Source organism: Rhipicephalus sanguineus, chromosome 6, assembly GCF_013339695.2.
Source record: "Rhipicephalus sanguineus isolate Rsan-2018 chromosome 6, BIME_Rsan_1.4, whole genome shotgun sequence".
Classification (NCBI taxonomy): domain Eukaryota; kingdom Metazoa; phylum Arthropoda; class Arachnida; order Ixodida; family Ixodidae; genus Rhipicephalus; species Rhipicephalus sanguineus.
The window spans coordinates 151285418-151298437 of NC_051181.1; the positions used below are offsets into that span (position 1 = coordinate 151285418).

At 43.1% G+C, this 13020-nt stretch overlaps 1 protein-coding gene across 1 annotated transcript; it reads left to right on the forward strand.

The window, feature by feature from the left end:
• Window positions 1–760: 760 nt before the first annotated feature.
• On the forward strand, window positions 761–7345 carry LOC119396795 (uncharacterized). The gene is made up of 6 exons (XM_037664125.2): window positions 761–955; window positions 1664–1714; window positions 3181–3776; window positions 4301–4435; window positions 5785–6033; window positions 6987–7345. Exons 1-6 carry the CDS (start codon window positions 826–828, stop codon window positions 7269–7271), a joined length of 1446 nt encoding a protein of 481 aa, XP_037520053.1. The 5' UTR covers window positions 761–825; the 3' UTR covers window positions 7272–7345.
• Window positions 7346–13020: the final 5675 nt, after the last annotated feature.

Below are 13020 nucleotides of genomic sequence, written 5' to 3' on the forward strand. Positions count from 1 at the left end.
TTGGCTGATTTAAGCATCGTGAGCTGCATAGTTGCCGTGGCCGCCGCGGGATGCCGCCACCTGCCTGCGCTCGTGATCACACTGAAAGTAAGCCGCGCGTTCGAAGAAAAAGGGAAATTGCTGAATGTCATGCGCGATCTGATTAAGGCACGTATCTTCTTGACCCCTTATCATCCCCCTCCTTGCGTAGCGTTTAACGCGCTCGCTAGTATAATGGGAGTGAGAAAGGGCTTGAAGCGTGCGACAAATCCCTGTAACTCCGCTCGTACTTTACGCATTCTAAAAATGTTTGCGGCAGTCGATTCGTGAGGCAATAAACTCTTTTAATAAAGCCATTTGACGATTACTTGGAAAAGTGTTGCAGGGCCCCTTTAATGCATTCCGTTATTCCACTCGCATTAAGTGTAGCGGTAGCGTTAGATTGCCGTTTCCGTGTCAAGTTAAAAAAATTAAATGCTTAATATCTTTTAATTATTATAGATCGGCAAGTCCTGTTACTCCTTCATTTTCGTCTTGGTTGAACGAAATAATATCGAGCACCTCGGGTACTTGATTGCGTCACCGATTTTTCACTTCAGCGCCGTTTTCATCAGATACATGGCTTGGCAGCGTTGTCTATGCAGTTTATTACGGCTCAGAACCAGAGGTACATTTTGATAATGCGGAGTGCCTTACCGCAACACTCGACAGCCTTGACGCAACCATAAAGCAACGTCAGTATCCGAAAGCGAAACTGCTAGATGTGCTGCGAAAAGAGGGCGCCAGCGGTTTCCGTACGCAACTCGAGTTTGGTTCGTTTTTGATTCGCTTTCGCTCATTGCGAAGATGGCTAGCGAAGATGTAGCCGTAAAGCGGGTAGCCTTATGTTCAGCTGTATTTGCTGGCTTTGCCTACGTCGGTTATTCCATACTGAAATCCGCCTTTTGCTTCAAGGGCAATGGTCGGGAGGACAAAGGTGAGTGGATGCTGCGACACGTTTCATCCGAGCGATCACCCGCCGCTGGGGATGCAGTCGTTCGATTGCCTTTAAAGAGCACTAATCCCAGTAAAGGAAATCGTTTTCTATTAACGAGCGATGCTTTTGTCAATACAGGGCTGACAGTTGACACTGACACCCGAAACTAAAAAGACCGAGTTATTCCCGGACTGCGCGTGGCATGTCATGCCCAATGCGCGGCGCACGTTTTTCCGTGTGTTTTGGAGTGTTAATGTCTTCGCTTGAAACCTTCCCTAGCTCTTTCATCAAGCATCTAAACGAAATATTTTTTTCCGCGGCAGCTTGTACACAGCGAACTAATGCCCTAGTAAACGAGTGACCTTGCTCCCTTATAGATCGATAAACCGCGCTAGACGTCAATCTCCTAGATCTAAATGCTTAAGGTGCCTTGTCGTGACATTTGTGTTGTCAATTTTGCAGATGCATTCGCAGGGAGATGCATGTTTCGAATGACAAAGCGAAGAAAACCGCGTGAATTGCCTGTAGAATTGCTTGCACACCGCCAACGTAGATTCTATTCATCGATCTGTATATGTACTCAATCGAATTCATGCCTTAGAACTCGTGTTGTGGCAAGCTTCTTTTGTTGTGATTTTGCGTGATTTGTTATTTTAAATGTCCGACATTTCACGAGCCATTGACATTAATTTGTGTACTGGCCTGCAGGATCTCGAAAATTGGTGAAGTTGAAAAAGAAAAGAAAACACAAAGAACCAGGTTGGTTACGGATCTTTCTTTCCATCTTCTCCACTGTTGACTTCCTCCCATTATCGTAAGATGAACATTTTGTTCATGTTCAGCGCATTTAGTGAGTGGATATTTTTGTGAATCTGCTGATGATACAAATAATTGTTTTAGAATACTGATAGCTTAAGTATACAGCCACAAACTGGAAAACTTATGTGAAATGACTAGCCCAATTTAGGCAATAACAAGTCAGCATATAGTCATGAGGTATGCATAGACCTGGCTATTTCAGTTGAGCTCACAACATATGAAGCTCGTACGATTAATGGTCATAAATCTTTCCTCGCAGTCTGTGGCAGCACATCGAAGAGATGACAAACATGTCATGGCCGTGAGCTCTTTTGAAACAAATGCAGAAGCTATTCTCGGTCATCCGATAAGACAGCACACTTCTTGCATGTGTTTCTCAACTGTGCATGCCCGGATGTAAACGCACAAGTACCTCTCAGATGTGTCATTTACATTAGAAAACAAATGTTTGCATCGTTTAATTTGTTTATCCTGCATGTCCAATGGTTACAAGAACTACAAGAAACACATCCTGTGTGACTGTGATGTTCTCCAAGTGGGCTCAACTGCAGTAGCATCTTAATACCCACATGATGTGTTGTTATACCGGTGTCACATGGACACTTTTGATCGCGATCAGGGCCAATCCCGATTGGACTTCTTGATTGCGATAACAAGTTGATGGCTGCTACACGGTGCAGCCTAATCCTGATCGAGTGTGGCGCAGATCTCGGCCAAATCGCGATCATCTTTATCGCGATTAAATGGGACTATTCAGCAGCACCTGATCCAGATTGAGCCTTATCCAGATCGGCCCTGATTGCGATCAAAAGTGCCCATGTGACACCGGTATTATACCAGTGTCACATGGTGCACTGCTGATTGCGATTAAGCCCCATCAGGATCACATTTTCAAACAATGATTAGCTTCCTTCTGCAGCTTGTGTAAAGGAACCAGTCACAATCCGGATCAGGCGCGATCCCGATCAAAAGTGACCGTGTGACACCGGTATTAGAGTATCATTATGTGAGCATACATTTGTTCTGTTCCTGTATGTGGCTTTGTTCCTCTCAAATTAATTGTCTTCCTGGTTTCTGTCAATTTAGAGTTACATTCACACTTTAAAGTCCCCCGAAAGTCCCTCCACCAAATTTAGTGTCGGGCTCAGCCCTTTTAATTGCGAGGTGACCAGCAATATGTGCACATACGCGTACCCCCTTTCTCACACACACATTCACTCACATACTTACACACATAAATACGTACGTATGTACAGGCAGCTGGTGTGGACTGACAGGCCCCCCTTGAACAAAGGGACAATTTAAGCACTGTCTACACCTTTCTTATTTCAGTGACATAATGTGCACTTATATATTTATTAAGGCAACTAATGTTGACCCATGGTTTCCCTTAACCTCGATTTCAGAACGCGATATGAGCCATCGCTCAAGCCAGACAGACCTCAGCGTCCCACCCGAAGAGTACATCACGAACTCCCCTGCGGAACTGCACTTCATTCCGAAGTCTGTGCGTAACAAAGTGCGTGAACTGAACCTCAAGGCCCGCATGTTTGACGACCAGTACTTTGCACGCATCTTCAAGCCCCGCAGCTTGCAGAACTCTCCTTGGGGCTCGCCCAAGGCCCTGAGCCCGGTCGCCGACGGCAGCAGCAACAACTGCTACCTGAGCCGCTCGGCCGAAAACGTCCACATGGGCCCGCCTTCGCCACTGAAGAGGAGGAACTCTGGCCGATCGGCAAGGTCGTCGCCTCGTGCATCGCAGCACTGGCAGTGCAATGACTTGAGCGCCAATCACATGACAGAGAAATCTCTCTACTGTGCAGTTGTGAAGGAAACTGATGAGCTCCTCCAAGAAGTGCTTCATGGGCTGTACAACAAGGCGAGGGTTATGACCCTGTACGAAGCGAAGTGTCTCGCGACGCTGTTGATGTCAGGAAATGAAGACGTCCTCGTAAAGACCCTGACAACAATGTCGAATTGCGCTGCATTCACCATTAACCAGGTTTGTGGCATTATACTGCCATAGCCTTTTTTTCTGTCGACATGGAAAAATATGATGCCATATTTTCATTTGTAATTGATAATGGCAGTGCAGATCTTTAGTAATGGGACAAGAGGGCCTTGCTACAAAGGTTGAGTGTATAGTTTTGCTGTTTAGGGGCAATATACGAGTGTTAGGACCGAACCCACAACCTCTGACGGTTGTTCGTACGGTCCCCACCAGTGGAAAGTTGTTTTATTCATGCACATTCATTTCTGTTTATCTCATAATTACAACACTGCAATTAAAAACCACAGCAACCCCTGTGCTTTCCTTGGCTTCATTAGATTCTGCAAAAGACATCTAACTTTATATCTGCTCAGGCATAAAACCAGGATTTGTACAAGAAGTATAGGTGCTATAACACACTATAAATTGAACCTTTCTTCCATGGTTCCACCAAATTAAATTGGCACATTTGGAGGATACACATTGAGTTTGCTGTATCAAACAGCCTTTGTGAATCTAAATGTTTCGCTTTTCAGGACTACCTGTGTGATGTTGGATGCCTACCGCTGCTGAAGGGCCTCTTGGACCACGACTGCGTTGCAGTGCAAGTGGCAGCTACACAAGCCATTGCCAATATGGCTGTTAATGAGAGAAACCAGAGGCTCTTGCAGGCAAGCTTCCTTTCTGTGCTTTTTGTAGCTGTATCAGTTAAAGGCAGTTCAACTAGATTCTAAAATGCCAGTTGCAGGTATATCATCAACACGTTTCATTGACAGCTTAGGTTGTCAGAACAGGAAACTGAATCTTTCCACATTTAGAAACCAATTTCGAGCCATCATGTGTTGCCTGTCAAGCTGCAAGCTTTATGCCATTGTTACATTTTGTTGTGTCGTCGTGATTGTGCTGTTGTTGTTATCTCATAATTATCACCATGCCATGCTGTGATCGTTATTGTCATCAGTCCAGATATTAGTAGCACTATTGCACTCAGTATGAGCTACGGTACGCACACACGTGTCAAAGCTGTTACCCATTGTAGCACATACTTAGCACAATAGTACCAAGGCACAAACGCATGAGGACAGAGACAAGAACGAGATGGGATGTGGTGCTACATCTCGTCATGTTCTCACTTCTGCCCTCATCTGTGTGTTCCATGTATACATGTAGCATGCCACTAGCAAGCATAACTGATGCCTTGTTGTTTTTGCTGAATTTTGTTGTAAGTGCTTTCATTCACTGGCCCTGTATAACTTCTTTTTTCTTGACAAGTGTTCGCTGAACATATTCATGTGAATGAGAGCATGTTTTGCACTCTCTTCGATTAGCTGATTTCAACAGCTATTGCACCCTTTGATACACCACCATCTATGAATGGGACAGAACCCACTTGCACTCATCAAGCAAACATAACATCAAGCAAATCGTATTGAGGGCCAGCGCTTATTCCTGATTTCTTTGTCAAATTGTGCAATACATGTAATCGTATCACTGTGTGTTTGACTGGTGTGAGAACCATGTAAGTTACAGAAAAAAACCAACATCTCTGCTCTAGTGAAGCAGTTAACCACATTGTATCACAGTTTTTGGACATAACAGCCACGAAGGGACACATAGGTAACGAGAAGCTAATGTGCATGACCCTATGCAAATTTAGGTGGACTGGTTTTCTCAAAGCCTAAGAGCTAGAAAAATGAGGCAAATAGGAACACATTAATGAGGTTTTTATTGTTGACTCATTTGAGAGTCATCACTACTTTTTTCACATGGCAAAGAAATATGGGCTAGTTGGTCATTCAAACATTCATGCATCATGGCAGTGCAAAAGAAACACAGGACACATACAGAAACATACTAGACAGGGCAGAGCCCGTCCTGTCTGTGTATGTGTCCTGTTTTCTTTCACGCTGCCATGATTCATGGGTGTCCCTTTTCACATAACAAAGAGTCGTGTGTTGCCCAGAATACTGCTTGGCACCGATCACAGAAGGGAAGCAGATGGGAACTTTTGTTTTCGCAGCCGTGCATTCCTTTGCTGCTGTCAGCTGCTGTGTCGCGGGACGGCGGCTGCTACCTGCAGACAGTGTCGCTGCTCTGCCTGACCAACCTGGCGCTCTGCGATGACACACATGAGGCCTTCCGTGGTCGTCTGTATCACCTGTGCATCCTGGTAGAGACGGCAGACGACACTGTCCGGCTCCAGACGCTAAAGCTACTCGTCAACTTGTCTTGCAACTCCCGCATGGTCCCCTACCTGCTGGCAGCCAAGGTTGTGAACACGCACTCATTCTCTCTCTGCTTCTTTTGCCCTTGCCTAAGGCAACATCGGAATTATTTTTGTTTACGGAATTGTAGTAAATTTAAAATCAAAGATTCATACTTAATGTCACCTAAATAGAAGCATCAAGTATGCATAGCTACGTATTCCAGCTAACCTGCTGGCTTATTTGCTCTGGAATTTTACCCGGAAGCAGCATACTGCTGTGGAGCTAACTAGGGGTGCACGAAAGACAAAGAAGTTCGTTATAAACAAAAGAAGCCGATTTGGTGAGTCAAGCTGGAATTGGTTTCGGCAGTCGTTTCGCGTATGTATTGTTGCCTGGCTTGTGAATAACTTGCAGATGCACCTTTTGCTCGTAATCTCTTCATTCTTTGTGCAACATGACAATATCGTTAAGGATTTAGCTTCATACAACTTTGATGGAATTACTCTCCCTGCTTCTTGCCTAATGGGAAGAAGCAGGGAGAATAATTCCGAAATGTCATCTGTGGTGACGCCATTGTGGTGACGCCATGTTGATATCACTGCAAAGGACGGGTGTTGTCATCTGTCGACACTAAATCAAAAGTGGCAGGTTACGTATTACATTGAACCATTGAGAGCCGACTGCACGATTCACCGTAGCACTGATAAAGGGACACCACCATTTCACTGTGGTGGAATTGAAGTTTTGTTTTAAGCAGCACTACTGCAGGCAAAGTATTCTTTAATATATTATGGGTGAAGCATGCTGTTAATGCCTACAAACATTGTAGTAAACCAAGTCCATTGAGATGAACTACCTCTGTACAAAATCTTAGCGTGAATGAGCTCGCAGTCTAGCTTGGAAAGTCGTGCACATGTGACGTACCTATGCACAGAATGCTTGGCAAAACCTAACCTTTGCGCATTTAAATTTGCGAAGGAATCCCTTACTTACAGTGCCACACTTTGCTTGACAGGCACCACAGAACTTGTTTTCACTGCTGGAGGACTCAAATCGGGAAGTGACACTCCGAGTACTGACCTACCTGGCGAACATCGTCACCTATGCAGTCAAGAAGAAGCTCAGTCTATTGGACTTGCCCTCAGAGTACAGGGCAGCTGCCCCTGAGACCTTGTACGCTGCTCTGTGGGGTGCCCCATCCAAAGAGCACCTACAACTGAAGACACGAACTCTTGTTCTCCGAGCAGACGAAGACATCAGCTTTCAGGCTGGCCGCATATTTGATGCTCTGATGAGGTAACTTATCCGAGATGTGTAGTACACTGTGCTGAAGCGGCTTAGTGTGGTAGCTTGTACTCCATTCCAAGTTGCAGGCAGTAATTGCAGGCACCCCTGTTTGCGTGTGCCACCTTGTTTTAGGGTCACAGACTACCGGTATTCGCTTGCTAGGATGATAAGTTTTATTCTGTTTTCACTGTGATTCTCATTGCCCTTCATCGTTACCGACTTAAAACATTGTCACCATCACTGTGATTGCCTAGTCACCACCGCAGATTGATAGGTTTAGTAGAGTTCAGTGAAGATAATATAGAAGCCCAGGATTATTTTCAACCTTGGTCAAGTGATGTTGGAACAAGAAAAAATACACGAGAGCCATGCTTGCTTTTTGTGCAAATGATGTGGTATAATTCTGTTCAGCTAGTCTTCTCTTCCTGCGAAATTTCGGACCATTTAATAACAGAACACCTTGTCAAGTCATGTTTAGTTATGTCTGACAGAGCCCTGAGAATCTAGTAAATGTAGCTTGAAAGTCACTGATGTCTCTGGGCATCGGATGAAGGCCATTCGAAATTAGTTAAAGGTGCTTATAAACCTATGGTATTTCCATTCACAAAGGCAAAAGATGAAAGTAACCACTCTCTGGAAACAGCTTGTTTGTAACTCAAGCATCTGCACCCAGGCATATATAAAAGACAAACTTGTTAAATGCTTAGCTGTTACTTAATCTGTGATCGTGGTAGCTCATGTGGGGAATGTGCATCGCACAGCCTGAGAAATTTGTCTCTCTTGCACACGTATGTAGGAGACAGTAGCAAGCCAATAGTAAACATATACAAAACATTGCAACTTGCACTATAGCAGGAATGAGCCATCTGGGGCTGCATTCTCTGTCAGTCATGTTTGGTGAAATCAAAAACAATGTGCATTCATCTGGACAGGGCGTGCACTTCATTCCAGTGAGATGCCACAACAGATGCTTATGTCATGCAAAAGTGAATGTGTCATTGAAAGTGATTGGCCAAGAATACATCGCCCCTGATACAGTCTGTGCTGTCGGGAGAGAAACGAAGGCAAAATGATGTGATCAAGATTGGCTGTCAGCTGTAGCAGTTGAGAAAAGAGAGGCTTTCTTAGCATGAAGAATTTCATCTGTAACACCTTGATGCATGCACATACAACGTGTCAAAGACATAATCCGGAATGTGTGAACAATAATAACAGTAATTGTTGGGGTTTTGCATCTCAAAACCACAATATAATTATGGTGGACATCGTAGTGGAGGGCTCTGGAAATTTCGACCACCTGGGATTCTTTAGCATGCACCTAAGTCTGAGTACACGGCCCTCAAGCATTTTGCCTCCATCAAAATGTGGTCACCGTGGCTGGGATTCGATGCCGCGACCTTCGAGTCAGCAGTCGAGCATCATAACCACTGAGCCACCGCGGCAAGTCAGCGTATGTAGACAAAATGCTTTACACTTACTTTGCTTCTAAACTTAAAGCTCAAATTTCCAACTAATTTAGAGCCCAATAGTCGTAGTGAAGGGCTCCAGATTAATTTTTAGATGCTGTTTAACCTCTACTTAATCCTAAATATACTTGCATTCTTGTGTTCCTTGCACAAGAAGAATGCAGCTCCTACTGCTCCCTGATTTACCAGAAACGTGGGGGAGGGGTTGGGGGATTGAGAGAGGCACAGAAAATAAATTATCATTACGGTCAAAATATGAAAGTTTATTCAAGCATGGTTCACTCCAGCAGTGTACTACACGTCAAGAACAAAATGCAGGTGGCGATTGGGGCTGCCTGAGAGCAGTGGACGCTGGGGACATGGGGTTGTGCAACGTTAGAGTAAGTAATACTTGTAATAATCAATTTATAGTTTATCTTTGAGCTCTCGAAAAACCTGTCCCCATTGCGGTTGCATTGCATTGCGAGTAGTTAGCTTATGCTAACTGCTTGCTGTTAAGCTAAGCCAATATGAAAATGGGTCAGCCTGCCCACATAGTACTATGTGCCGTACATCAATGTTGTCTCTGATCACGCATCAAAAGAGCTTCTGTATGTGAAATTTTTTGCCGCTTCCAGAAACTGCAAAACATGAAAAGACAGGATGAACAGGCAGGTGATACATTATACAACACTATCCTCCTACAACTTTTATTCATGGAAATTCGTTAAATACATGCAAGAGACTCACCAGTGAACGATTTTTTGCAATGAATTTATTTTGAGTAATGTTTAGGAAATAACTTCTATGATGCATTTGAGAGGGAGCTTACACAGACATTGTCAGAATGTGCAGTCTTTCTGGCCTCGATAATATTTACATGTTGTGCAATTCTTTTGTCTAATGTAATCATCATAATGAGTTCATTTTACAATGCTAGGTACCCGCACGTGCTGCAATGAGCTGAACTGCATACATATGCTTCACCTCTCAGTACTGATTAGTAATAGAATGTGACGATACTGTAAAAAACATGAAGAAGTAGTACATTAACGAACAACGAAAGAACTGAAACGATAAAGTTACACTTGTTGCTGCTGCTTTGTTAAAAAGTACATTAAAGTTTTTAAGTGTCTTGTGTTGTAGATCATAACACAGAATAGTATTAGCGTTGATTCTGCTGTAAGTAGCTATTGCGGATTTGTGAATGTCTTGAGACTTAAACTGCTTGTGTATCATTGGGAATACCTTGTAAATGTCCTAGCTGAAATATTGCAAAGTTGACGTGAGGTTGTACACTTTGAAATTATCAAGAGTATTTTTTTTGTAGCACTTATTTTCTGTATCGCCCGTGTGCTGAAGAGTCGTACTTTGATGCTTCTCAAGAAGTGTGATCATGCTGGTCGTCTCAGACCTGCAAGAACGTCGTGATGCAAAATGGAATGGTACATCTCTCTCTGTTGCATTGTAATCGGGTATGTTACTTGTCCTTGCTTTTTTCATTTCATTTAAAGCTATGTTCATTCATATGATGAGTTCTGATACGATGTGTGTAAAGCAAAGGAACACAACTTTTCTTCACTCATTATGCATGCTAACAGTTCGACGCCTGGCCATGAGCACTTGGCTTATCAGAACATAACCGACGTCCTTTTCTGATAACATTCCAGGCTATGTGTGTTTTGTTTAAAGCCGTTTGTTTTACATTCTGTGAACTACTGTCCATGTCTTGTGAAAAACCCTTATTTTCTTTTCAGTCTCTTACGCACTTGAATGGTACATTTCTACCGGAGCTCTTGAATTATACTTTGGAATGCAAGAGCTGTGGAATATGATTGAATATGCCTGAATGCCTGCGCGAGAACTGTGATAATTGCTTGTGCTATGGACAGCTGAATTGACCTTGACGGCAACATGTAGATTTGATCCAAACTATCCAACGTTTTACGAAAAAAAGAAAGTGTTCAGCTTGGAACCTTTTTTTGTAATGCATACCTTGCCAGCTCACAAGGTTTTTATTAGGGTAGAGCATTCGAGCTTGTTTTAGGATGTTGCACAAGGTTCATCCAGTTCTACAAAAATTAGTTTTCTGCAAGAAAGTTTCTCTCGTCAGTATCCAGCTGCACCCAAGGAGTTCTGGTGGTTAAGACACTCCTCAGAGGTACCTGCTTCGGGCAAGTTTAATCGGACAATTTCTTGAAACAGGCAAAATCAGCGACAGCATAGTTTCTGAAGCAATTGCAGTGTGTAGCTTCCAGCTTGTACTGTTCTAACTGCACTGATCCATGTGCGTAGAGTTTATAATGTAAGTCATCATTGACCTAGTGTGTCGTGTCTCGCATAACTTGTGCAGTTGTATAAGTAATGAGACTTAACCTGCCACATTTCCTAATTTACGTGCTTGCTCTTGTCTGAGAGTGTCGTAATTAAATGGTATGAAAAGCGTACAGAAAACAAGGCAAGAGTTCTGATGTGTTCCTGTTGAGTCAGGGTGCTACTGGAAGCTGATAAATTAACCTCCTATTGGTAGTAAAGCAAAAAATTATTCGCTTGCTGCAAGTCTACCGTGACTAGAAGCGGCAACACTTGCGACCTCTTAGAGCATTTGACTTACAGCAACCGCGACGGCATTACACTCGACATGTAGTTAGATATGAGACCGTTCCAGCACTAGTTGCTTGCCGTTTGACGAAGAATAGAGCAAACGTGTATTTAGTCATGCTTCTTGTGGACCCCTCAGGGCATTTCTGAGAATGTGAAGAACCGACTTGCATTCTAATTTCAGTGGTTCTTTGTAGATTGATTAGCACCCAGTGTAAATAAAACAACTCCTCTTCCCCTCCTACCATTGTTGTAATTGTGATAAGCCATGGCAGCAATGCTTAATAAAAGAAAAAGATTTGGGGGCTGAAGCGATAGAGCAAGTTTTCTTTTCTCCGGCTTCTGAATGTTGGTGTGCAATATGTGTACATTTGCAGTGCTGAACAAAACTCGACAGTGTCATATATGTACAGCTCATGCACTTCGCTCATTACCTGTGGCATTTTGTTTTGAGCGATTTATGAAGAGCTCATACAGTAAATGTTCGTTTAATGAAATCACTTAATACAAGGTCCTGACTGCAGTGTGCTGCAAATTAACTTGAGGAGGAGTGTTGTCAGATTCTGTTAGGTACAAAGTAAATCGAGTCGACACAGCTTGGTGAAACAAAGCACGGTTACGCTCTCACTTTTCTTCTTGCCAAGCTGGACAGGCAAACAGTGCTGTGCATTCTACTTCCCTGCACGGTAGCAGCTCGTCAGGATGGTAGCTGCATCTTGTGATTACTGTAGAAGGCTAAAAAGGAATTTACTGAAGGGTGTCATCAGTCTGGTTACTTTGATATTGAGTGCAGCTAAATTTCAATGAACTGTAGCTTAGACAAATGAAACAGAAACTAAATTTTATGAAGTTCAAGAAAAATAACATGAAAGTGCCATATTGCACTGCTGCTATCCTGTTGCAAATGACTATGCAGGCTTTCAATTATGTGTACAATCTGAACTCGTGATGATGTCATGCGAAGTCTTCAAATTTGAAATGAAATAAAGTCGAACCCAGGTATATCGAAATAGAAAATAATATCAGTAATTAAAAATACAAAATACGCATATCTGAACCTAAAAACTGCACGTCTTAGTCATTTGAGGTTGTGAAAAGCACTACTTACTAATCGGTAGCTCTGAGGTCGTGTTGATTGCATAAAAGTTAAAGTGCATTTCCTGTGCTACAGTGACTCTCTCAGAGCTCTGCATTTAACAAAATGTTAACTATAACAAACTCAGTTTCCCACCTGAGTGATTTCATTATAACGAGGGTTTACTGTAGTTGTACATCATGTTAGCTTTCGCTGCCAAGGTTTTTCCTCCCACCCGTGCAAGCTAATGAACTCTATGCAGGCTTGCAGGCATGCGCAAGGATTTGGTATATTGTAGATAGGCCAAGCTCAACACACATCGTAAAGCGGATGTACAGCGGAAGTGTTTAGCATGCTTTCTGCATAGCAAAACTACAGCTTTAGCACCAAGGTCATTTCCTTTGAACTTCACAGTGTGCATGAATGCAAGTACAAAATGAATGACAGCAATACATATTGATTTTAACACCTTGGAATTCCAAGAGAATAGGAGAGAAAAGTATTTTTGCCTGCTGGTTTTTCAGCATTGTCTTTTAAAGATTGTATATGCTGCATTTTTTTACCTGCCTAATGCTTTGTGTTCTGGCTCTCGAAAGTGTGTATCTTCAGTCAAATTCTTCAGTCCACGCTTTGCAGGAGTG

Excerpts from the sequence above, each read along its gene's own strand:
- LOC119396795 (XM_037664125.2), top strand. The coding sequence starts at position 826 with ATGGCTAGCGAAGATGTAGCCGTAAAGCGGGTAGCCTTATGTTCAGCT. Across the intron at positions 3,777-4,300 it reads CTGCATTCACCATTAACCAG|GACTACCTGTGTGATGTTGG; the intron begins GTTTGTGGCATT and ends TTCGCTTTTCAG. Across the intron at positions 6,034-6,986 it reads CCTACCTGCTGGCAGCCAAG|GCACCACAGAACTTGTTTTC; the intron begins GTTGTGAACACG and ends TTTGCTTGACAG.